The sequence below is a fragment of the Podarcis tiliguerta genome (genome assembly GCF_965153285.1).
Source record: "Podarcis tiliguerta genome assembly, chromosome: Z".
In the NCBI taxonomy this organism is placed as follows: domain Eukaryota; kingdom Metazoa; phylum Chordata; class Lepidosauria; order Squamata; family Lacertidae; genus Podarcis; species Podarcis tiliguerta.
This window is the reverse complement of record NC_139553.1, coordinates 8,486,494-8,512,408: the sequence shown is the minus strand read 5'-3', so window position 1 is coordinate 8,512,408 and position 25,915 is coordinate 8,486,494. Positions and strand designations below refer to the sequence as shown.

Genomic DNA, 25,915 nt, shown 5'->3' with positions numbered 1-25,915 from the left:
AGAGAACTCTTCAGTTAGCAGTCTTTACTCCCTCTCCTTCCTTGAAATATGTGCGTTCGCTTCTTCCTAATTATTCCTTTTGAAGTTCTTGCAGCTAGCGGCGTGGATCAGAGACAGCGTCCAGGAGCACCAAAATCCACAGGAGGGCATTCTGCCTAGTGCCCCCATCCCCACAAATTCGGGGGTGGTATAGGGCACAGCAGGCAAAGGCAGCCCCCCCCAATCCTGGGGGGGGGGGTAGGGAGGCTATTTACTCCTAATTACCTCCTGTGGGTCGGAGAGATGTTATTGTCAGCCATCTTCCGATGCGCCCCTAGTGGCCCCTCCAAAAAAGGTCCCAGGTTCAATCCCTGACAACTCCATGCAGAGCTAGGAAAGTTCCCTGGCATAATTTACGCACCTAATGAGAAAAAAGCAGTCTTCTTTAAAAAATTGGAAACAGAACTACTTGAATTTGCAGTTTTTAATGGGAGACTTAAATGGAGTTCCATCATTAGAAAAAGATAGATCAGCTAGGAAAAAAGAGACGAAAGAAGGCAGGTTACCAAAGACTTTCTTTGATCTGGCTCAAAATTTGAACTTGATAGATATATTGAGAACAAGACATTTGCTTCATAAAGAGTTTACTTATTATTGCCATGTTTATAATAGCAGTTCAAGAATAGACTCTTTCTGGATATTCAAAATGTTGGAACCTCGAGTTTAAAAAATTGAGATTAATCCCAGGACATTTTCAGCTCATAATTCCTTGACAATGGAAACACAAAAAGAAAGCCAAATTTCATTTAGATGGAGATTGAATGAAGATTTATTAGATGATAAAAAATTTATGGAAAAATCCAAAAAGGCCTTGAGTGATTATTTTGAAATAAACACTCAAGGACAGACAAAATTGCAGATGGTCTGGGACACAAGCAAGGCAGTAATGAGAGGATTGTTTATACAACAAAATTCATTTAAATAGAAATTGAAAGAAAAAAGGGGAAAGGAGATTTTTGAGGAAATTGCGGACAAGGAGAAACAATTGTCAAAGAAAGCAAATAAAGAGCCAATCAAACAGGCAATTAGAACATTACAAACTCAATATTCTATGATAGTTAATGAGGAAATTAACTGGAAAATAAAAAGGATGAAACAAAAATATTTTGAGCATGCCAATAAATCAGGAAAATTGCTAGCGTGGCAGCTGAAGAAAAGTGAACAGAGGAACTCCATAAATAAAATTAATATAAATGGAAATATCACAGATAAGACGGAGGAAATAAGAGCAGCATTTGTAAAATATTTCTCAGATCTGTATAGGAAAGGAAAGGAGAATTTTTTAAAAAAATAGAAGAATATATTAAAAGTAGTAATTTAGCAAAAATAAAAGAGGAACAAATGGCAATCTTAAATACTCAAATAACAGTTCAAGAACTGCTAGAGGCAATAAAGTGGACTAAAAATGGCAAGTCTCCTGGCCCAGATAGATTAATGGCAAAGTATTATAAAAAATAAAGTGAACAATTGGTAAACCCACTGAAAGTTGTTATGAATAAGATCTTAAATACAGGTGAAATTCCAGAAACATGGAAAGAGGTGTATATTACAGTAATTCCAAAACAAGATTCAGACTTGCTGCAAATTAGAAATTATAGGCCTATCTCATTGTTAAACAATGATTATAAACTATGCGCAAGCATTTTAGCTAATAGAATGAAAAACAAATATTAAATGAGTATATACATCAGGATCAGGCAGGATTCCTTCCAGGTAGGCAAATGAAGGAGAATATAAGAAATAATTTGAATATAATAGAATACCTGGAGGTCAAAAATGAAAAGAAAGCAGTAATGTTGTTTATAGATGCCGAAAAAGTCTTTGACAACATCTCTTGGAATTTCATGATAAAGTTACTTGAGGAAATTAAATGTGGATCTAAATTTTTAAAAGGAATACAAGCAATTTATTCAGAACAGAAAGCGAAATTAATTGTAAATCAGGTGATAACGGATGAATGTAAGATACAAAAAGGAACCAGACAAGGTTGCCCATTATCACCGCTGTCGTGCATTCTAGTTCTGGAAGTACTTGCCAGGAATATAAGAGCAGATAAAGAGATCACTGGGATAAAAACTGGGAAAAGTGAGTTTAAACTGAAAGCATATGCTGATGATTTGGTGATCACAGTGGAAGATCCAAAAAATTCTCTTCCTTCCCTAGAGTTATAGAAAAGATTCAGAAACTTGGGGAAGTGGCAGGATTTAAATTAAATAGGAATAAAACTAAATTATTAGTTAAAAATTTGAAGGAAGAAGAGAAAAAAGAGTTGGAGCAAAGTATTGAAACAGAAGTCCATAAAAAGGTCAAATATTTAGGGATGTGGTTAACATCAAGAAATAAAAATATTTACAAAGATAATTATGAAAAAGTGTGGCTTGAGATAAAAAGAAATCTAGAAATATGGAGCAGAATGAATCTCTCCCTATTAGGAAAAATAGCAGCAGTAAAAATTAATGTTTTGCCAAAAATGATATTTCTTTTTCAGTCAGTTCCAGTAATGGTGAAAGATGATTGCCTCAAAAGATGGCAGAAGGAAATCTCCAAGTTATCTGGAGGGGCAAAAGGCCAAGGATAAAGCATAAGATACTTACAGATACAAAAGAAAGAGGTGGTTTTGCCCTCCCAGACCTTAAATTGTATTATGAGGCTGCATGTTTGGTATGGATTAGGGACTGGAAAAGCAAGAAGCATTGGATTTGGAAGGTCATGATAATAGATTTGGATGGCATGCATATCTATGGTATGGGAAAGGAAAAGTACATAAAGGATTTTATAATCATATAATTAGGAAATCATTAATGAGGGTTTGGGAGAGATATAAAGATTTAATAGAACAGAAGACACCTTGGTGGCTTTCACCACTTGAAGCTTTGCTGCTCAAGCCACTTGGTAAAAAAGGAAAGTGGCTTACATACAGTGACTTACTAAAGGATCAAGAAGGAAAATGGAAGCTAAAGGAGTATGAGGAAATAAAAGATCATTTCAGAGTTGGTTACATTACAGGCAATTACATGAGATATACAAAGAAGACAACAAGAAAGGATTTAGTTATACTACTTCTAGATTCCAAAAGGAAGTCATAGAAGGGAAAGTGAAGTTGCTGAAGGGTGCATATAGTATTCTGCTGGAATGGGAAACAAAAGATGAGGAGGTGAAATCAGTCAAGATCAAATGGGCACAAGATATAGGACATAATATACAATTTGAAGATTGGGAAAAATTGTGGAGAATAGATCTAAAATTTACAAACTGTTCTCTTTTGAAAGAAAATTATATGAAAATGATGTATAGATGGTATATAACACCAGTACAGATTGCAAGAATGTACAAAACTGGGTCAAACGTTGCTGGAAGTGTAAAGAAAAAGAAGGGACTTTTTACCACATGTGGTGGGAATGCAGAGAAATTAAATTTGGGGGGGGGGAATGATATATAATAAGTTGAAGAAAATGTTTCAATTGACATTTGTAAAAAAAAACAACCCAGAAGCATTTTTGTTAGGGATTGTAGGAAAAGACCTGCCAAGGAAAATAAAGAATTTATTTATGTATGCTACAATTGTGGCAAGAGTCTTAATAGCACAAGGATGGAAGAATGAGGAAATCCCGATAAAGAACAGTGGCAAGAGAAATTGATGGACTATGCAGAATTGGCGAAACTGACATGCAAATGCGAGACAAGGACAACTGTGACTTTAAAGAAGAATGGGAACTCTTTACAAACTAATTAAAAAACCCCCAAAATGAATTGGACTCCTTGGCAGGTTTTGAATAAACATAAACAAATTTATTGATTGTTAACATAATAGACAGATAATTTACAATTTTACAATATGCAGAGAATAACATGTGCTGAAAAATCAGAGAGAGGAGCTGAGGGAAGTCTTGGGTGGGAACGAGGGGGAGGGCTTTTCTTTTTTTTTAATAAAAATTTTTATTAGATATTTTATAGTTATAAAGAGAAAAACAATGAAAAAAAAAGACAATACATGAATTCAACAAACAATACATCGGCAATAAAAGAAAAAAAAATACAACAATACAACATAAGGGAAAAAAAGAGCAAAAACACACATCCAAATTTTTTATATACAAATCTTTCATTAGTTTATTTCCTCGACTTCCTCGCACCTCCCTTTTTAGTATTCTAGTTCAAATTATCTAGTTCAACAAATCCTTTCCCTCTTCTTCAATTTTTGTTCTGTAATTTATCTTAACACAATTTAACTTTCAATTTTCCAATTTAACACATTAACACTTAATATTCATATAATTCTTAATAGCCCTTCTGCTAAAACCGTATCACTTCATTCCAATATACTTCTAACATTCATTAATTTTGCAATATTTCTGTAAATATACTTTAATTTTTTTCCAATCTTCTTCCATCGACTCTTCTCCCTGGTCTCGGATTCTGCCAGTCATTTCCGCCATTTCCATGTAGTCCATCAATTTCATCTGCCATTCTTCCCGGGTGGGTAGAGGGAGGGCTTTTCTTGGGGAGGGGGAGGGAAAAATTGGGGGGAAATAATGAAGATGATATGTTTTGATAATTTGTTATGTTGAAATTCTCAATAATTTTTTTTTAAAGGAAAGTTCGCTGGCATCTAAAATCTTTGTGAGCTGCTCCCATTCAGTTTAGAGTAGGCATAGGCAAACTCGGCCCTCCAGGTGTTTTGGGACTACAACTCCCATCATCCTTGACCCCATCATCTCAAAACATCTGGAGGGCCGAGGTTGAGGAAGCCTACATTATAATCATCATCAACATTGAGATTGTCCGTCCTCTGCTCTTCAGCCTAGAAAGGCTTCCAGAGTGGTTTACGTACAATCAATTTAACAAGACTTTCCTTGCCTGCAGGCTTACCATCTAAACAAAATGAAAATACATGACACATAAGGGGAAAGAGAAGAGGGGGAAAACAGGCACCAGTTCTTGAAGAGTTGCTCTCTAGACAATGAAAGTTGGCATCCGGGTCTGAAACAGAGTTTCATCTTAGTGTTGATATCCCTGTGTCTCTTGACATGTGGGCCTGGTGAATAGCTGTCTGTTCTTATTGGGACTGGGGAGTGGTAGTGGAAGCTGCTTATATTTTTCATTATTTATTTATAACCTGCTTAGTGTATTTGAAAAAAATTAAATCTCTAAGCAGCAGTGCAACATCATTAAAAAAGTGTTGTTGTTGGTTGTTTTTTTTTTAAAAAAGCAACATAAAAACTGCAAATCCAGCTGCACGAAAGCAAATTCAAAACAAGGACTTGGTGGCATGGGTTAGCGGGGATGCCATCGAATGTTTGCATTCTGCAAACAAGTACATGTGTAAACGCATGTAAGCGAGGTTCATTCATACAGCAGGAGAGGCTGCGATCCTTTCTTTTACCCACCCCCATCCCTTTATTTGCAGATGTTGGCTCCGCCCCTCACCAGAGTTGGTCGAAGAGCAGAGCCGCAGGCCGTGCGGGTGCGTATGTCTGTATGTGTGTAGAGAGAGTGGGGGGAGAGAGAGATGCTGAGCAGGCGGCGCGCTGATTGGCCCGGCGGGGGTATGACGCCATCCACGGCACCACCAGCCTCTTTCTGCATCAGCATCAGCAGCTCGCATCACAATCCGACCACGCCCTGCCTGGACCTGCCTCCTCCTCCTCCGCCCCCCCCCCCCGCATCCTTGCCCAGACTGCCCTCCCTCCTTCCTTTTGCAGTCAGCTGAGAAGCCAAACCGGAGTGCAGTTTTGTGCGGGGTTTTGAGCCGAGCAGCAGCAGGAAAAGGAGAAAAGGGGAAACCAGACGTGGGGATTCCTCCCCACACAAATACCTTCAAGAAGAAGAACAAGAGAGGGACGTCATGGCACCAGCTGGGCTTAAGGCTGTGGTGGGAGAAAGTAAGATTAAACTCTTTTTGTTGTTGCTTCCTTCCTCTCTCTCCCCCGCCCACCTTTCATTTAATGGTCAATGAGACGGGGGCTTTCTATTCCCCCGCCTCCTGCTCCGTAGTCTCCATTGTAAAAATAAATAAGGGACGCAGCTGCAGAAATCTGAAGAGTTGGTGGCAGTGGTGAATGAAATAGAGTATTAAGAGGGATGGAAGGGGGAGATTTGGAGCGTCACTGCAGACCTTACGTTTTTGTGTTGGGTGGGGGCGCCCTCGACGGTCGAGGACTCTACGGGTCAAGAGATCCCTTCCAACACTACCCTTTTTATACAATTAGTATCTATTCATATTATGAATAGCCTCCTGGCTAAAAAAGAGAAGCGTTCGTAACTGGAAGGGGAAAGGCAGAGGGGGACGCTGTTATTCTGCAGTATGTAGAGTGGAAGATGAGGGAGGGGGGAAAACAGTACCGGCTTGACTATCCCCCTCATCCTTGCCCCGTTTTAAGGGGGGGGGGCGGCTTTTTTACCAGTAGATGTATCCTTAGCAGATCAATGTAAGACTGGTGTCTCCCGTGTCCTTAACGGATTTATCTGTGACTGGAAATTATATGTTTTATGGCCTGCAATACAGAACATGGAGAATGTCTCTCTCTCTCTCTGTGTGTGTGTGTGTGTGTGTAAGCGTCAACTGAGAAATCCTCTTGTACTTGCAGGTTCATTTGGGGCGCCCCCCCCCAAAAAATCCAGTCCTTTATTCTCTCTATCCGACTCCTCCCCCATTCACACTGGAAGATCTAGCGCAGATCCTGCAGTGTCAGTGCAAAACAGCCCGGTTGTTATCCCTCCCACCAATATCTCATGTATTTTTCTCTCTGTCATCCTCCCTTCAATAAACCAATAATTATGGGGGGGGGGGGGAATACTTGTGAAGAATCCAACGAAATTCAGAAGTCCTTAGAATGACAGCATATAATAAAAGCTTTTTCCTGCATGGGAGGCTTTATCCTGAAAATGAGAATTTGGTTTATATGTGCTCGCACTGATTTAAGGGAGGGGGGCCTTTGCACACGGAACTGAAATGCTATTTTTGGTCCTTTTGAGTTGTGCATTGTAAAGTATATCCAGGGAATGGTGTGGAAGGGGGATTTGCTTTATTGTTCATCCTGCAAAATTTCGCATTTTAATTTTTTTCTTAATGTGCCAGCCACGTACTAAAATGTATCGATTATATAGGTCAAGTGACATATTGCCAAAGTCCTCTTCCATTTGTACAATGCAAGTAAATAATTTCAGTCCTTTGTAGGTACGCAGATAAATAGTGAAGATGATAAGGTGGTGGTTACTTTTAATGGAGGTATGTTGCTATGGCTCATTTAAATCCGCCGTCTGTCTGAAGCAATTACAGTTAAGCCGTATTTTCAAAGGCAGCGTCGTTCAAATTATACCAGTCGTTTAAAAAAGAAAAGCAACATAATGTTAAATAATTATTATTTTTGATTTCTCATAGAAAATGAAAGGAGCAGAATCATAGCTGGGAAACAGCCCAAAAAGGAGGTGGCTGGGGGGGTAGCAGCTGGGGTTTTTTTAGTATTTAGGAAAGAAGGCATCTTCCTCCATGTTATGACACTGGTTCAGCACTGCAGTCAGATGAGGCTGGAGATGGTGCGTGGTAGCATGACTTGGCGAGGTGGGGGCTGGGGAACGAAATAATCCTCTTAGATTTATGGCCTGCTTTGTGTTGCACTAAATCACCTGTCCAGAGACCACTGATCAGCATCTCTGCCTGACTGTTGCGTGTTCTCAATTCTAAGAAAGCATTGAGACTCAGGTGCTGCTAAAAGGTGGCGTGGGGGGGGGTGTTTTTCCCCTGCTTTAGCCCAAATACCACCCTTTCCTGCAAGGCAAGGCAGAATCCCCCTCCCTCTCTTGAGCTTCAAGATTTATTTATTTTTTTCAGAGGGGGCAGCATAAAAAAATAAAAAATGAGAAGAGCTTTGTTTGTGTTGTATCCCTACTTGCTGGAAACATTTCTAGGTAGGAACTACACAAAAATAAAATCAAAGCGTAATGATTGAGGCAATGAGGGAAATGCTGGCCAATCTCAGTGTTTGCTTTTGGTGACCTCTAGCCCATGCACTGTGGATTTCCCCCCTCTTAGGTATATCGTACCTTGACACAGTTCTGTTACAGCAGCAACTAATCATCACAATCGTCAACCAATGAAGATGCTAATGTGAATTTGTTGGTGGTGATACTTAACGCTGTGAAAATTGGGCAGAATTCAGGACCCTGTTCTGGGGTTCTCCTTACAAGCCATGGTTTAGGTCTCTCAAAAGCGTGTGTGTGAGATGCTTAACTGCAGACTATCTGATTTATACTGATATGAACCTGGCTGCCTATTGAGATGATCACCAGAGGCCTTGCTTCAGAACATTCGCCTTTTATAGGGGTGTCACTGAGCAGGGATTCAAACTCTTGTCTGCCAGCTCCTAGCCAACCCTACAACCGCTATGCCACACTAGCAGTCCTCATAATGTTTACCCTCCAGCAAATATTCAGTAGCATACCTACAGTGTCTGAACATAGATACCATTTTAAAGTTATCATGTTCTTATCCTTTTGATAAAGCCAAGGTCAATGAATATCTTCTAAACCCAATTGACCACGTCTTGTGACTGTGAGTTGCTTGAGTTTTTATGAAGCAGAGGTGCAGAGATACTTAAGAAACTGTTGGGTGGTTCTGTTGTATCTAAAGCAAGGGTGAAGGACCCATAGACCTCCAGATGTTTCTGGACCATAGTTTCCATTATCATTGACCATACTAAATAGGACTAATAGGAGCTGGGGTCCCAACAACATTTTGTGGGGAGTGGGTGGGCACAGGGTCCCCACCACTGATCTAAAAGCAGAGCTATAGGCCTGCCATACATGTTATGGGTTGTATCCAACTAAGTTCTACTCAGAATAGACCCAGATAAATTAATGGATTTATGGGAGTCAGCTCCATTATTTTCAGTGGGTCTCCTCTGAGTAGGGCTAGCATTGGATACAAACCAGTGCTGTTGTTTTCTGATATACCTACAATACCAGGGTTGGCTACAGTGCCTTGTCTAGTGTATGTGCAATGTCAAACATTATTATGATTGTCCATCACTCTAAGCTGCCTTACTGCGTTTCCATCTCCACCATTCCCATTCAGAAAATTCCCGCATGATTCACAAAGCTTAACCCTCTCAATTCCTCCTCCTGCATTTGTATTCCTGTCTTGGCAAATCCTAATTTCAGTGAGAGTTCTAATTTTGATTTTCTTTCCTTTTTAAAATGGAACTTGTGATTTGTTCTTAATTAGACTTTCCTTAGAGTGGACCCATTGAAATCATTGAACCTAAGTTAGTTCTGCCCATCAGTTTCCATGGGTTTTACAGGTGCCATACAATACTCATTCCTCACTTGTAAGAAATAGTTATTCTAGTATGTTAGCTCTTACACTTTGGAACTCCTTGCCTGATGACACTAGGCAGGCACCTTCACTGTACTGGCTCCTGCTGAAAACAGGCAAGTCTCTCCAGATACATAAGATGTTAATGCCTTTTAACCCCTCTTAAAATGTTTTGGGTACTTGTTTTTGCAGATCACTTATATTTGAGGTTTTGTTATAATCAAGTGGTATATAAATATTATTAGCTAAATCAATGAGCATTAGGTATGACCCCATGAAATTCATACAATTTGATAAGACCTGATCAAACCTACCCAAGTGAGTGGGATAAATCCTTGCTCATTTCACAAAGGGTCATCTTCCTTTACTACATGGGTGTGGACTCACAGGCTACTTTTCTCATGGATTCTGCTCTACATACCCTGCACTGAATCTGAATTGGACCCCTCTGTGGCTGCTATTTAAAAAGAGGGGGAAAACAGTTAAATAGATGACAACATGTTTTGTATCTAGGTGGGCCCTTGGAATACAACCAGAAAGTGACTGTCGGACTGAAAATAACCGCTGGGTCGAAGTTCCCTAGGTGACTCTCAGTACTTTTAAGGTTTGGTGGGTGGGGGAGCTGTGAGCAACTCCCATCCTCACTTGACCATTGGTCAGCTGTCTGTGGCTGAAGTTATCATTCAGCAAAGCTTGGAGGGCCTCAGCTTTCCTTACCCTATGCTACTTGAGGGGTGGTTTCTTTCAGCAGGGCGAGCTTGATGACAATGAACGTTCTCCTTCACACACACTCTCCCAGTGTTCGAAACTCCCATTGTTCTAGGCGCATTTTGCGACAGGGAATTTCATTAAGACGAGCAGTTTCTGAGCTCTGGACGCAGTACTGTGCCTAAGATTTCAGATTAAAACTGCAGAGTGGAAGGAAGAGAGGACATTTTTCTGCCTTCCCACTTCCAGCTGCTCTCTGAAGACTGGAGAAGAGACCCTCTTGAGAATATTAGGGGAGTGGGCAAGACTAGACCATGTGAAAAATGAACATAAAATTTTGGCTGCAGTTCATTTATTTTCACCTTTGTATTCTTTTTTATAAAAACATGCACCTAGACATTCCGTTGTTGCACCCATGACCTAGGTTTAAGGTGCCATGTAGCTCCTAGCTTTCATATCTCAGTTTCAAACACTGCTCTCTCTTATCAGTATCCTGTTGTGAAACACAGTTTTGTGGGCAGAACTGTTGTGGCTTTATGAGTGCTATGCAGGGATGCTTTGACCTCTGCCTGTGTTTATCTGAGGGGCCTCCATGGCGAGACATTGGCCATATCGTGCAACATGCCTTCACAGCCCCTCTAGCCATGACTTCCTGATACTTTGCATCCTTGGGGATGGAGTTATTTCCTGCCTTTCAGTTTCCTCTGTGTGCTCATTCCTTGTTTCCATCTGAATTGGCTTGTGATTGTGTAGGAACCTCTGAATGCAGCCAACTTTCTGACCCTCAGGAGGCTCCCTGTCCTGTCCTTGCTGCACATCCTTGAGTGTTTTATTTTCCTGGCTGGGATGTGCCTTGTGGTGATGCCTCTCACTTGCCAGGGTGGAGGATAGAGAATGATGTGTGGCTATTGGTAGCAATCTGCCCACCGTACAAAGGTGTTACTTGCATTTTCTGCTCTGCCCACGTCTGCCTTTGGCTCCGACCCAGCACTAGGAATGTGGCCCCTGGAAAGTTGTATTGAAGTGAATACGGCCCTGAGACTGAAAAAGGTTCCTTGCCCCAGTGTACCTTCTTTGAAAAGGTACTTGCTACACCAAAGTCAGTCACATCCACACAATGCATTAAAAGCACATTTATTTATTTATTGGGTTTTACCTTGGTGGAAAAAATCTAAGGAGTTCAAGGTGGCATCCACAACAACCCAGTGAGGTAGGTTAGACTGAGTGGCAGTAACTGGCCCAAGGTCACCCACTGAGCTTCAAGACCGAGTGGGGATTTGAACCCTGGTCCTCCTGGTCCCAATCTATACCACACTGGCTTTCATGGCTGTCCCTCAACTACCAATCTAAGAAACTATAGATTGGGGGAAGAGGGCATGACTGAGGTGAGAGTGTGGCCTGGGAAGAGTCCCAGGGGCCAGATAGGGAGACTGGAAGGCCAAATTTCCCCACCCCTGTTGTAATGTTGAACTGAAATCCTGCCTTCCTTTGTTTTTTACCCACTGGTTCTAGCCCTGACCCCCTGAAGCAACAGTGACAACCCAGCTCCAACTTTTCTTCAACAGCCCTTCTAATCATACCATGCCTTCCCTGAATCTGGAGACCCAGCATGGTATAGTAGTTAAAGTGTCCTGCTAGGACCTGGGAGACCAGGGTTCAAATTCCAACTAATCCATGAAGCTCGCTGGGTGAACTTGGGCCAATTACTCACTCCCAGCCCAACATCCCTCCCAGGGTTGTGGGTATTAAATGAGGAGGGAGAGAACTGTGTAGGGCGCCTTGAGCTTTTTGGGGAAAGGGTGGGATATAAATGCAGTGAATAAATATGAATAAACAATTTTCTCTTCACCAGGCTAACAGTATCATGCTCTGTTCCTGAAAGGACATGGTTTCCAGACCCTTAGCATCCTGGGCCTCATCTACACTGTACATTTAAGTCAGTATCATACAACTTTAATCAGTTGTGTCTTCCTCCACAAAATCCTGCAGACTGTCATTTTTTCAGGGAACTGTGAATTTTTAGATCTCCTGACACCTCCCTTGCAAAAGGGGACATTAAAGTTTTGCTTGACCTGACATTTACTGCATGTTATATGTTAAAAGAGAAATATATGAAAATGATATATAGGTGGTATCTGACACCAAGTAAGTTAGCAAAGATGTATAAATCAGAATTATATACCTGTTGGAAAAAGAAGGTACCTTCTTCCACATGTGGTGGACATGTAAAGCTGTGAAAGGCTACTGGGAGATGATTTATAACGAAATGAAAACAATGTTGGAAAGGGCTTTTATTATTAAAAAACCAGAAGCCTTTCTCTTACGAATATTAGGTTTGACATAAAGGAAAATCTCTTTATGTATGCAACAACGATAGCCCGAATAGTATATGCTTAGAAATTGAAGGAAGGTACAATGCCAACTAAGGAGGAAGGGCAGGCTAAATCAAAGAGTATGCTGAATTGGTTAGTTTAACTGGCAAATTAAGAAAACAGGAAAGGATAATATTTAAGAATGTTTGGAAAATGTTTGTTGAATATTTGGAAGATTATTGTAAACATCTAAAAACATTAACAGGAATAGACTAAATCTAGCAGTGAAAATACAAACAAAGGGAAAATTGGTTGAGTTAAAATAGGGACTAATTAGAGTTTGCAGCAATGAAGGAGAAATTTAATGAACCATGGGGGGTGAGAGAAGGAAGTCAATCTTTAATGTATGGATTGTTTGATGTATGTTGATTTACAAAACTGAAAATGATAAATAAAATCTATTTAAAACACAAACAAACAAGTTTTGCTTGCCTGTTGCACTGAACACAGGTACATGCTGTCTCTCCACATGTACAAGTGTTTGTGTGAAAGTGTGTACATTTGTATTTAGCTGTTCATTTGTACTCCTCAGCTGTTGTGTACACAGGCTGTAACCTTGTTGAAAATGGGATGTAAATAATTTTACCAGTGTACTGCCCAACTGTTAGGGGTGTTCAGCAAGGATACAGCTGTACACTTGAACAATCATTCACTGGTATCATTCAAGAGAGTACAGTTCTGTGTATACCACAGTTGAATGTACACACATCAAGTGTTCACTCTTTCACACAAATGCTGTTTCATGTGTACTTGTACCTGTGGTCAGTGTAGCATACGAATGAACCTATTGTGTACATATATTGCACGTTCATTGACTGTTACCTGTGTGAATATCTGTACAGTGAATGTTCCACGAAGGCTGAGATGTTTTCTTATTTGCCAGACAGCTGTAACCTAGGGCTGTATCTCTTTGTTGATTTAGGATTGGAGATGAACGGTTTAAAAATATTTTGGCTAATTTAAAAAGGCACCCACCCCAATTAATTGGGTTACTTAGTTTTAATCTAAGTCCTCAGGGGGTGGGTGAAAACATGGGTGGCTGGTACCATTTTGGAAGAGGCATATTTCCTCGTTTTACACAGAACCAATTTTTTAAAAAAATAAATTATTTATATGCTGATATTCATAGAGGTTTACATTTATACATAAAATCACCCAATAAATATAAAAATATTACGATGAGAAATTGGCTAACTAATTATGGAAATACATTCTTAATTGCCTGTTTAAGCCTAATGGAATAGAAAAGTTTTCAACAGGCATTGAAAATTTGAAACTGCCTGCTGAATGTTTTGGAGGTGGGGGAGGGGTGATTAACAAAACCAATCCTCCTGGCAAACTGGGAATATCCCCTCAGTCACACAGTTTAGGACATACCACACCTTTCCTCAGCAGAGTTTCTTTTTCTTTGAGAAAAATAAGTCAAGAAAATGTAAACTAAGCTTTAGTAATAAATAAAACTACAACAAAATAACATGATGAGAGAAGCCGAATAAAACATGAGGCAAGTTTGAGGCAAGAAACAAGAAGAGGCAGTTGGTTCCTCATAACTGACACTCTCAACGGAACACACCCTGAAGAGAGGGGCTGATTCTGGAGCAAAGCACACAAGCCCCGCCCACCAGATACCAGGCACTCTACTATTCAAATTAGGCCCCAGTATTTTTCTTACAAGCCACTTCTCACAATGCCTAATTTGAATTAATCAATTTTAATTTAAACATCCAACAATTTCTGTACAATCTTGTTTGTTCTCACTATACAAAATTGTATCATCTACCTTGCTTTATACCAGGGGTCAGCCAACTTTTTCAGCAGGGGGCCGATCCACTGTCCCTCAGACCTTGTGGGGGGCCAGACTATTTTTTTTTTGGGGGGGGGGGAAATGAACGAATTCCTATGCCCCACAAATAACCCAGAGATGCATTTTAAATAAAAGCACACATTCTACTCATGTAAAAACACCAGACAGGCCCCACAAATAACTCAGAGGTGCATTTTAAATAAAAGGACACATTCTATTAATGTAAAAACATGCTGACTCCCGGACCGTCCGTGGGCCGGAATTAGAAGGCAATTGGGCTGGATCCGGCCCCTGGGCCTTAGTTTGCCTACTCATGCTTTATACCTTTGTACATTTCCATTCTTATCTAACTTTTTCTTAAACATCTATTTGCACCCTATAGCCTTTTTACCCTTTGGCAATTTAGTAAGTGTGCAAGTGTTGTTTTTATTCAATGCTTCAATTTCTTCCTTGTCTGCTTCTATCCACTTGTCAGCTTCTTCTGCAGATAGTTTGTCGATTTCTTTCCATGTGTCAGGTTCACAATTAGGCACTGCTCTTGCTGGCACACCTTCGTTAACTCATGATGAGTGTCTGATTAAAGGTTTTAATTGTTCATCCATATCATCACACGCAGCTTCTTGTCCTGACTCTGTTTCCCCTGGTAAAGTACGGTATCTTACTTGGACTAGTTTTCTCTGTTCTTTCAACTTCTGTGATCAGTTTTACTGGAACCTCTTCAGTTACCAAATCAGCATTAGTCTGTTTCTCCTTAAAATTGTTCTGATTAGGAACACATGCACAAGATTGCTCTCCTTCTCTAAAATACACTACCCACTTTCACTTCTCCTGTCTTTGGATTAAGAATTATGTAACCTTTGCGCCCCTTCTCAAAGCCGACAAATATTCAGTCCTGATACTAAGATTGGTACATCTTTGTGCTGGCACATATGCAAAAACTTTTGATACAAAGACTCTAATGTGACGGATGTTCAGTACTCTTCCAAACCCAAGTTCAAATGCTGTTTTATTGCAGCTTTTTTTGGCAGTCTGTTCTGCAAATATGTTGCTGTCATCCTTGCCTCACCCCAATACTCAAATTAGACTTCATCAACATACATCTGACCATCTCCACCAGAGAGCAATTCTTTCTCTCCGCTATTCCATTTTGTTCTGGGGTAGATGGGGTGGTGTGCAAACGTTTAATACCATTTTCCTCTAGATAAGATTTGATGTGGTGTGACATGTACTCACCGCCGTTGTCTGAAAGTATTGCTCGTGGTTTCCTCCCAAATTGATTTTCAATATTTGCAACAAACATCTTCAATTTCTCTGCAGTTTCTGATTTTTCCTTTAAAAGATAAGTTGTGCAGTATCTGGAATAATCGTCAATAAACGTTAAAATTCACTTATTTTCCCCATGAGACGTTGGTTGAATTGGACCACATATATCAGTATGAATAAGTTGCAAAGCCTCTGTTGAACTTCTCTAGCTTTGCTTGGGGAAAGAAGGTCTTGTTCCCCAGCAAACAACTTTCGCATACTTCACCATTCATGTCAACTTTACAAGGTTTAATCTCTATTCCTCTCACCAAAGTCTCTATGTCCCAGCCTTTTGTGCTACAGATGAACACAGGTTGCACTTGAATTCTACTTGACCATATTCACCCTTTCTTGACCTGTATCTAGCACAAAGACTCCATCATTTTCAAAAACATGTGCATGTAAAACTCTGCCTTTGGTAATTACACATCTGTTGTGATTAAAATTTCCATTAAAACCACACTTGGTCAGGGTTGACACACTCAGCAAACTGTTAATTCTGGCAAGTAAACTACCTTTCTCACTTCACTACAAACAGTACTTCTGCCTTCATCACACTTCTGGTTGGTTCTCCTGCTCCTTTTCCTTGCACAGAAATTTTGTGGCCATTTGCAACCCTAACTGTCTCTGGTGAGTTTTCATTTAACTCTCTGAAAAAATTAGCATCACATGTCATGTGCAATGAAGCTCCTGAATCAATTAACCAACTAGAAGAGTTACTGTTCCTCATCACTGCTCATTGGCCACTCTGGCTGCAGTTGATGAGGACTGGAGTCCAATAATATTTGTGATTTATGGAAATAGAAAGTGAGAAGGCACTATGTATCAACCACTTCAAGGCCTACGATTGGCAGAGAGGGCTCTGTTGGTGTTGCCTTTTCTGGCTGCTGCCCATTTGGCATGGATTGGTGGTGGGACGTTCTCGGTGGTCGTTCTCCGTTTGTGGAGTCTCCTTCCTTGTGAGGTACATCTACACCCCTCAATTTTGACTTTCAGGTGAAATTTTAAAACATTGCTGGTTTACCCAGTCATTTGAAGGCATGTACAGATATCAATTCCTGGCAACCAAGAAGTTAATAACAGCATGGGTGAGGTTTTTCTTCTTCCGTATTGACCCTAACACATTTCAAAGCAGCTGATCTCTTCCTTGGGAGCACAGTGCGTATAAATACTATAAAATAATATTCAGTAATCTATTAGAATTTAAGGCTACACAATAAAATTAACTCCCAAACATCAGCAAATAATAAACAGAAATTCACTCTTAACAATTACAATAAATAATTACTAAACTGTGATCAATAAAAATAACTAGTCACAATGCATAAAATACCACAATGCATACAAAACCATGCAAAAGGATAAAAGTGAGAAACAAAGACACACGACTTATAAAATCATAGAATTTTAAGGTTGGAAGAGACCTCAAGGCATTCAACCTCCTGCAATGCAGGAAGCGCAGCTAAAGAATCCATGACAGACCCAATCTCTGCTCAGAAACCTCCCCTGAAGGAGAGTTCATCACCCTCAGAGGGAACCCATTCCAAATGCAGAGAACATTTGCATAGCCACTTCATGAAGGTGATTTTTGATGGAGCTGTGGCAAGGGAAGCAACTCCCTTCACCTGTAATAAAAACTTCCCGAAGGGTGCTGCTTGTGCTTCCTGTCCCACCACATACATTAATTTTTAGCCTTGCCCTGAATCTGTGTTGCTTTATGTATTTATTATTGCATTTGTATCCTGCCTTTTCTCCAAAGAGCTCAGTGTACTATGCACACTTCTTCTCCCTCTACATTTTGTCCTCAAAGCAAACCTGTGAGTGAAGTTAGTCTAAGAGGTAGTAGTGACTGTGGCCCAAGGTAACCCAGTGGGATTTGTGGCTGAGTGGGGGATTTGACACCCCTGGTCTCTCAGCTACTCAGTCTGGCACTCTAATCATTAATACAGCACTGTCTCTCTGTCAAGGTAGTTATGGGCATCTGCTTACAAATCTCCCTAACTAGATTGTGGCTTTTTTAAAGAGTAAAATAAAATGTTGCCCATAGACATTTGTGTTATGCAGAGTTTGTTGTCGACAGCCCTGATGCTGAGGGATTTGGACCAGCACCAAGGTGAATCAGCAGTAGCGGAAGCTGCTACAGGTTTGTTGATTCTCTTAGGAGGTCACCAACCTGGCACAGTTCTTCTTTCTTTTCGTTGATTCTAGGAATAAGAAGACTGCCAGCTTCCTAAGATGGCATGGGCATGATAGTCTGATTCTTATTTATTAATAGCTTGCAAAGTGTCTAATGCATTGCCCGCTAACAATCCCATGGCATTTGGTGGGTTGGCTTTGCTGTCTTCTACATGGCAACTACTCAGGGGATGCTATTTCCCCACCCCTCAGAAAGCTAGCACCTCAGGGAGAACACTTCCAGCCTGAAGTGCTTGTTTTCCAGCAGCAAAGAGGATTATTGTTGTTGGCTTTTCCCCCAATGCGGCAAATGAATTGGCCTGAAGTGGAACATAGGAATAGAGGAAGCTGGCGTATACTGAATCAGGCCATTGGTGCATTTAGCTCAGTACTGTCTGCACTGATTGACAATGACTTTCCTGTGTTTCAGGCAAGGGTCATTTTGAGCCCTGTCTGGAGACCTGGGAGCTTTTGCATGCATAGCAGATGCTCTGCCACTGAGCTATGGCTCTTCCCTTAAGACAGGGGAACATAGGAAGCTGCCTTATACTGACTAGGCCATTGGTCCTGCTAGCTTAGCATTGTCTACACGGATTGACAGTGGCCTCTCTGGGTTTCAGGTAGGGAGTCTCTTCCAGCTTCAACAGAATATGCTGGAACATTCTACATGCAAAGCCACGAAGCTATGACCCTGGTACAGCTCTAGAAGGATCTTACAGTTCTGTTTGTTTGTTTGTTTGTTTGTTTGTTTAGATGTGCTGGAAAGCAGCCATGAGAGAAGGCTGGCCTGCATGCTTGCATCTATGTTACCATCATACAGTTCAAGCTATACATCTGTAAATAAATGGATCAAAAATATTTAAGGCTTTTGTGCAATGATCTTCAGAGGAAAATATAGTCTCTTTGGCTGCCCTGAATATGTACTATCGCTCTATTGGCAAAATGGGCTAGTTGGTGCCGATAGGACTGTAGCCAAAAACGGGCTACTAGGAAAAATGTGGGTGTTATTCACATACTGTGTGGAACCTCAAGCTTTGCAGACATGCAAAAAAACCACTAGGAAAATACCCTCCGCCGCCCCTCTGCAGTAAGGACTGAGTGTGCTTGGCGGCCACTGGATGTCGAGGGCCTGTTTGGGGTAGGGAAACAGAAAATGAGGGGGGGGGGGAGAGAGATAAGGAATGGAGTATCTTGGAAAAGATAGCTCTCTGACTATCACTCTGAACAGGAGTACCCTACACTGCAACATTTTGTTGCAGCTCTCACTTGTTACTTCTGTTTTACATATTGGTAATAGAGACATAGGGCTCTTCCAGACTTCATTTTGTGCCGTGTTTCTAGGCACTGGTCTGGGCATTAAAGCGTGGGCCTATGTTTGGAAAGCCCAGTGCAAAAGGAAGTGTGGATGAGCCTATAGTGCCTTTAAAAAATACTACTAAAATGTATTCCAGTATCGCCTAAAGCAAAGGGTGTCCTTTATCTGAGGAACAAATCCCGCTATCAGGTCAAGCACACATTTTTTTCCAGCATGCTATTTTAGCAATGTCATGGTGACGGTGTCCATTTTTATCCTTCCTTCTGGGTGTTGTCCTTTATTGATCTGGTTGCTCACCTCTCTCCTCTCTTTCCTTTCTCTCCTTCCTAGCAAACTCATGTTGTTATTCTTCCATGTTTTTGAGACAATGTTATTCTCCAACCCACACACCTTTTTGCATCCCCCCCCCAAAAAAAACAAAGAACCCTCCAGTACTGTATAGAGAAACTGGAAAGTTGCATTCTTGTATGTGTTTTAAAGGAAGCGCCCCCCCACACCCAGTTTCCAGAGAAATGTCCCCTCTGTGTGTCCCCTTGAAACCTCCTCTCCCTCCTTTCCTTCTTATTAGATTTCCTGAGCTGAAAGCAGAGAGAAGGAGAGGGAGAGAGTGTGAATGTGTGTCCTGAGCAATGCTGCAATGCAGTTCTGAGGATCAAGAGCATGGCACAAGAAACGGCTGAGAGGGCCAAATTGTGCTTTGCTGCAGAAGGATGGGGAGGTTAGCCACTTCACACACCTCCAAAATAACACATCCACCACCAAAATAAATAATAACAACTGCAGAAAACTTTAAATTTAAGGGAGGGAGGGAGAGAACCTTTAACTGCTATGTATATGTGCAAGTTCAGAAATGGTGGCTATAATTTAAATGGAAAGGCAGGACCTCTGTGCCTGCTCAGCCTGGTAGCCAAGTGCTCATAGTTCTTCCAGTGTTCTTTTTACAATCTCTAAAGCAGACTTGTACCGGGCAGCCCTTGAAATAGAGCTCTGACCTCTATTTTCACATGGTTAAACAATGAAATATATACCTGCAAGGAATAGCAGTGGCCACTGATTCAGAGGGCTTCAAAAGAGCATTAGACAAATGGAGGATCAGGCTATTAGATATGATGGATATGTTCTTCCTGCACTGTTGCAGGCAGTATATGTCTCTGAAGACCAGTTCTGGGAAATCACAAGTAGGGAATTGCTATTGCAAACTGATTCAGCTTTTGGCGCTTCCCGCTGGGGTGCCTTGCTGGCAACTGTGAGAGCAGGATGCTGAACTTGGTGGGCCTTTGGCCTGATCCAGCAGGACTCCTTCTATGTCCTTAAGATGACACTTTTGAAAAAAAAAAAGGCAGCTTTCTGTGGCTTACCTTCTTGCACAAGTCATCTGGCTGAAGAATCTCGAAGCTTGATCTCACTTTGTATGGTCTGCCCTGTGCTGCCTAAGGGGAGCCAATGCTGTCATTACTTGGAGGTATTGATCCAGGAGGTTTGGTGGGTGGGAATTGGCAGTTCCCTCACTGCAAGAAGTGAACTAAGGGAACCAGGCAGAGGGCCTCATCAGCAGTGGTGCACTCCCTGCAGAATGCCCTCCCATCAGATGTCAAGGAGATAAATGACTACACAACTTTTAGAAGACATCTGAGGGCAGCCCTCTGTTAATAAGTTTTAAAAAGTTTGATGTTCTATTATGTTTTTATATTTTGCTGGAAGCCGCCCAGAGTGGCTGGAGAAACCCAGCCAGATGGGCAGGGTATAAATGTTGTTGTTATCGGAAGGAATGAATATGCTGTACCTAAATACCCACTATAGCAGGGGGGTGTATGCCTCTTAAGACCAGTTGCTAAGAATAACAAGTGGGGAGAGCTCTTGTGCTGGGTCCTACTTGTGGATTTCCCTTTGGGGCATTATGGTTGGCCACTTTGAGAACAGGATGTTGGACTAAATGGGCTACTGGCCTGCTCTAGTGGGGCCCTTCTTAAAGTAGATCAAAGGCAGCAGCTCTCCAAGGTACTGGGCGTGGCTTTCACATCTCCTGCTGCCTTTCAACTTTAGATGCCAGCAACTGAACTCGAAACGATGTGCAGAGGAAACTGATGCTATACCACTCAGCTATGGCCTCTTCCCTCTCTAGGAAGATTACTGGGAGAGCTGTAGTCCTCTCACTTTTGTACATCTTGAAACATAACAGGTGCTGCCGAAGCAGAAATAAACCTGTGTGTATGGTGTTGTTGTTGTTTGTTTGTTTTGTTTTTTTAAATATTGCCCTTGCCTTGCTTAATTAGAGGTTAAAAATATACACACAGCACAAATGAGGTGGTAGAGTCCAAGAGTGGTAGAAAGGACTGTACCATGCCCAGCTGTAGGGGTCTGAAGCTGGAAGTGTGTTCTATTCATGAGATTTAAAAACAAAAATGAAGGAGTCGTTCAAAAATTGTGTGTCCCCCGCCCCACTATAATCTCGAAGTGTTGTGATCTCCTCTTGCCTCCTGCTGCTGTTGCCTGTGCAGCCCATGCCTAGAAAAAGGGAAGCTGACAATAGGCTGCGGTTTGGTGCAGATCATAGGGTGGGGGAGATAATTCTGTGCAAACTACAGGGCTTGGTTTTTCTTTTGCTGAGCCAGATTATGTAAGCAGAAGGTTTGCAATGCCTTGTTACTCTGGAAACTTCCCCTATGCTTTCTGCAGAAAGGGGGGTGTGCAGCAGTGTGTGTGTGTGTGTGTGTGTTTCCTCCTTTTGTCTCATAAGCTATTTGTTGAAAGAAAAAGACCTTCACTTTTTAAAAAGTGAGATTAGAAAAACGTATTTACTCCTGCACATTTGCTGTGCACTTTTCTCAGTAGGGATTGGTCTGTCAATTTTGTTCACCCTCTGTTTCTCAAGTTCAACTGTTCATTTCTGCAACAGTTTGTGATTTTTTTTTAATGGCATACGTTCATGAAAGTGAGTCAACATTTTAGTGCAAATTTCTAACTTGCACATTTTTGCAAGCAGTTTTCTTTTTAAAAATATTTTTATTAAGCAATTTCAACATAACAAAGTATCAAACTGTATATTCACATACATTATTTCCCCCCTTTTCCCCCCACCCCCCTTCCATCCCTCCCTCCCCCCCACCAGGGACTTCCCTCAGCTCCTCTCTCTGATTTCTCAGCACATATTATTCTCTGCATGTTATAATGTTATACATATCCTTATCTATCTACCATGTTATCAACCAATAAATTTGTGTATGTTTATTCAACGAGCAGTTTTCTTTATGCAGTGTTCCAGAAGAATCCATATGGATGACCAGTCGCTCTCTGCCTGAGTCTTTCCAGAAGACTCTATATGGATGACTAACATCTGTTTGCTTACCACTCAAATCATCCTTACAAGGACAATATATATTTACAGTATTTCAGGAGGAAGGGGTAGGGCTATATTAGAGAAGGGCCGTAGCTGAGGGGCAGAGTACCTGCTTTGCATGGACAATTGTCTCAGCTTCAATCCCTGGCATCTCTAAGTAGGTCTGGGAGTGCCTGCTGCCAGAAACCCTGGAGAGCTGCTGCCAGTCTGTGTAGACAATACTGAGCTACATATACAAATGGTCTGGATTGGTATAAGGCAGCTTCCTGTGTCCCTTGGAGCAACTGTCCAGATCTCAGCCCATGCAGAGGGTGAAAGTGGTGGGTGACTTGTGTATACGGGGGTCCGGTGTGACGTCCCTTCCGCTTAGTGTAAACCATCCATAAAAGGGTTGCCAAATGCGATTTAGCTTGGGGATTACAAGGCATCACCTCAAGCTGCTTGTTTCTTGTTTCTAAATAAGGTTCTAATGTCTCTCTCTCTGTGTGCCAGATTATCAGCTCCTCGTGGAGAAGGCAAGCGAATTGAGGGACTGATGCCTCTCTTTGTGTGTGCTGTGAGCGAGGAGGTTTTATGCGTGTTGAGGTGCACTACTGTGGACCCCTTTCCAGTTTGTCGTTTGGTTGTTTAAATCCCTTCATTTCTTAGTTGCTTCTCCCTGTTCTAAGAATTCTAGATGTGGTTAAAAGGCCTGGTGAAGCATAGTTGTAATCTAGAAATTCCTCACTTTGGAGGCATATTGGGGACACAGGGATTTTCACACTAGCTATGCCTACCAAGCTGGGGACGCGGGTGGCGCTGTGGGTAAAAGCCTCAGTGCCTAGGGCTTGCCGATCGAAAGGTCGGCGGTTCGAATCCCCGCGGCGGGGTGCGCTCCCGTTGTTCGGTCCCAGCGCCTGCCAACCTAGCAATTCGAAAGCACTCCTGGGTGCAAGTAGATAAATAGGGACCGCTTACTAGCGGGAAGGTAAATGGCGTTTCCGTGTGCAGCTCTGGCTCGCCAGAGCAGCGATGTCACGCTGGCCATGTGACCCGGAAGTGTCTCCGGACAGTGCTGGCCCCCGGCCTCTTGAGTGAGATGGGCGCACAACCCTAGAGTCTGTCAAGACTGGCCCGTAGGGGAAGGGGTACCTTAACCTTTACCTTTATGCCTACCAAGTCTCAAGCTTTGTTGTCCTCAGAAGAAGGAAGCCTGTTTCTATTTCTAGAGGCTCCTCCTGCAATGTAGAATAGTAGTTTTTCAGGGTTCAGTGTTGAAGAGAGAATCACTTCCTTTGTGGGTAGCTTTCTAGGGGCCACAGGACCATGGCAGGTGGGGCCACAGGCAAAAATAGAAGGGAAAATGGACTTTTCTCTTACTTTTGTATGATAGACAACCAATGTTAGAAAGCAACTGGGGAAGGGGCATAGCTCAGTGGTAGAGCACCTGCACCTGTCGTACAGGTAAAAGGTCCCAGGTTCCACCCCTGGCATCTCCAGGTAGGGCTGGGAATGTCTCCTGCTTGAAACCCTGGAGAGCTGCATCCAATCTCTGTAGACAATACTGAGCTAGATCAGGGGTCAGCAACCTTTTTCAGCTGTGGGCCGGTCCACCATCCCTCAGACCATGTGGTGGGCCAGACATATTTTTGGGGAATGAAATGAATGAATTCCTATGCTCCGCAAATAACGGAGAGATGCATTTTAAATAAAAGCACACATTCCACTCATGTAAAAACACCAGGCAGCCCCCACAAAGAACCCAGAGATGCAGTTTAAATAAAAGGACACATTCTACTCATGTAAAACACACACTGATTCCCAGACCATCCACAGGCTGGATTGAGAAGGCGATTGGGCAGCATCTGGGTGCCTACCGCTGAGCTAGATGAACCACTGGCCTGATTGACTCAGTATAAGGCAGCTACCTCTGTTCCTAATCATGGAAAGAGAAGCTCAACACTCAATTGTGCATTTGTTGGGAAGAGCGTCTTAGAATCCAGATATAGGGAGGGGAGGTAATGTGGAGGAGGGAATCCTCTTACTCCTCCCTAACTCTTTCACTTCTGCCTCCTTGCTGCTGTTACCTTTCTTCTCATTACAAAAATAAAATTTTAAGGGCAGGGAGAAGGCAGAGTGCCAGTTGAACATAGGAAGAGCCCTAATGGAGCTGCTCAGTGACCCATCTATCCCAACACAGTGGCCAACAAGCACAGTAGTACTCTTCCCACCTGAGATTTCCAGATGAGTATTCCCTCCATCACAGAAGGCAGAACATAAGAGCCTGGCTGCTGTATCAGGCCAGTGGTTCATCTAGTTCAGCATCCTATTCTCATGGACGCCACCCAGACGCCTCCAAGAAGCCCACAGGCAGGACCTAAATGCAGCAGCACCATTCCTGCTTATGATTCCTAGAAACTGGTATTCAGAGGCATACTGCCTCATGCAGTGGAGGTAGAACATGGTAGTCATGGCTAGTAGCTATTGATGCTGGTGTAGTAAAAATAGAAAATAAATAACAGAGTAAACCTTTCTCAGTGAGGCATTCTAAGGTGGTGGAAAAGGAGACGATCTCAGCCATAGGACCTTGGGGCGGTGTGTAGCATAACACTTCTATTTTCTGATCTTGTTTTCTTTCTTTCTTCCTTCCTTCTAGAAATTATGGCTGATGTGATCAAAAAGGTGAAGAAGAAGGGGGAATGGAAGGTGAGAGGCTTGATCTTGACAGATTGTGAGTTAGTAGAAATTAGTGTGCTTATGTGTGCATGCACACAGTTATAACCAATTCCAGCTAGCCATCTGCTGCCTTGTCCCACTTTTCCAGAGAAGGATTAGTTCACTGTGACGTCTTGGTAGGCTCAGGGTGTGCATGTTTTGTAGCATTTGTCACAGAAGCCCAAGATATGATTCAGGATTTTGCATCCAGAGAAACCTCTTCAATTTTATTTGTTTGTTTGTTTATTGAGATTTCCTACCTGTCCTTCACCATAAGGTCTGTGGGTTGGTTACAAGTACTTTTTAAAATATAAATTAAATCTTTATTATATCTTCAATTATTCAGACTTTTTTGTGTGTGCCATTGCTTCATATATGTTTTTATTGCATTGTAAAACATTTTGAGATGCCTCAGGAGAAGCAATTCATAAATGAAAGAAATAATAATAATGCAGCATGCAGATAAAACCAGTTTAACTATAAAACAACTGAAACCATTCCAAGTGGAACAGAAGAATACAACTTCAGCAGCAGAGGTGGGTCCCACAAAACAAATACCACAGCAAAGACCGCGGTAATGAGGTGCATTTTAACATACAGGGAAAGCTGTACAGGGAAAATGCCAGGTGCATCTCTGTGGCGAGGGAGTTCCACAATTTAGGGGCTGCTGCCCAGAAGTCCTCTCCCTCCTGGGCCACCATTCTCTGCACCTCTGAGGGTGGCAAACCAACCTAGAGAGCCACACACAGATCTTAACACCTGAGAAGGTCAGGAGGGATGGAGATGGTCTTTCAAAACTGGGCTCATTTGAGTTCCACTGGAACCCTCAACTCAGCAGTTACTGCTGTTCCAGATG

General features: G+C 41.9%; 1 protein-coding gene across 2 annotated transcripts in view; it reads left to right on the top strand.

Annotated features, from left to right (window-relative positions):
- The first annotated feature begins 5,685 nt into the window (after positions 1–5,685).
- Positions 5,686–25,915, top strand: part of LOC310669270 (syntaxin-binding protein 1) — a 55,751-nt gene continuing 35,521 nt past the window's right edge. Inside the window, exons 1-2 of one of the 2 annotated variants that reach the window (XM_083423083.1) lie at positions 5,686–5,921; positions 25,001–25,050. In XM_083423083.1, coding sequence (XP_083279209.1) covers positions 5,885–5,921; positions 25,001–25,050 — 87 coding nt within the window. In that variant the 5' untranslated portion in view covers positions 5,686–5,884. The remainder of the gene's footprint in view (positions 5,922–25,000; positions 25,051–25,915) is intronic. The other variant, XM_083423084.1, reaches the window with a different exon arrangement.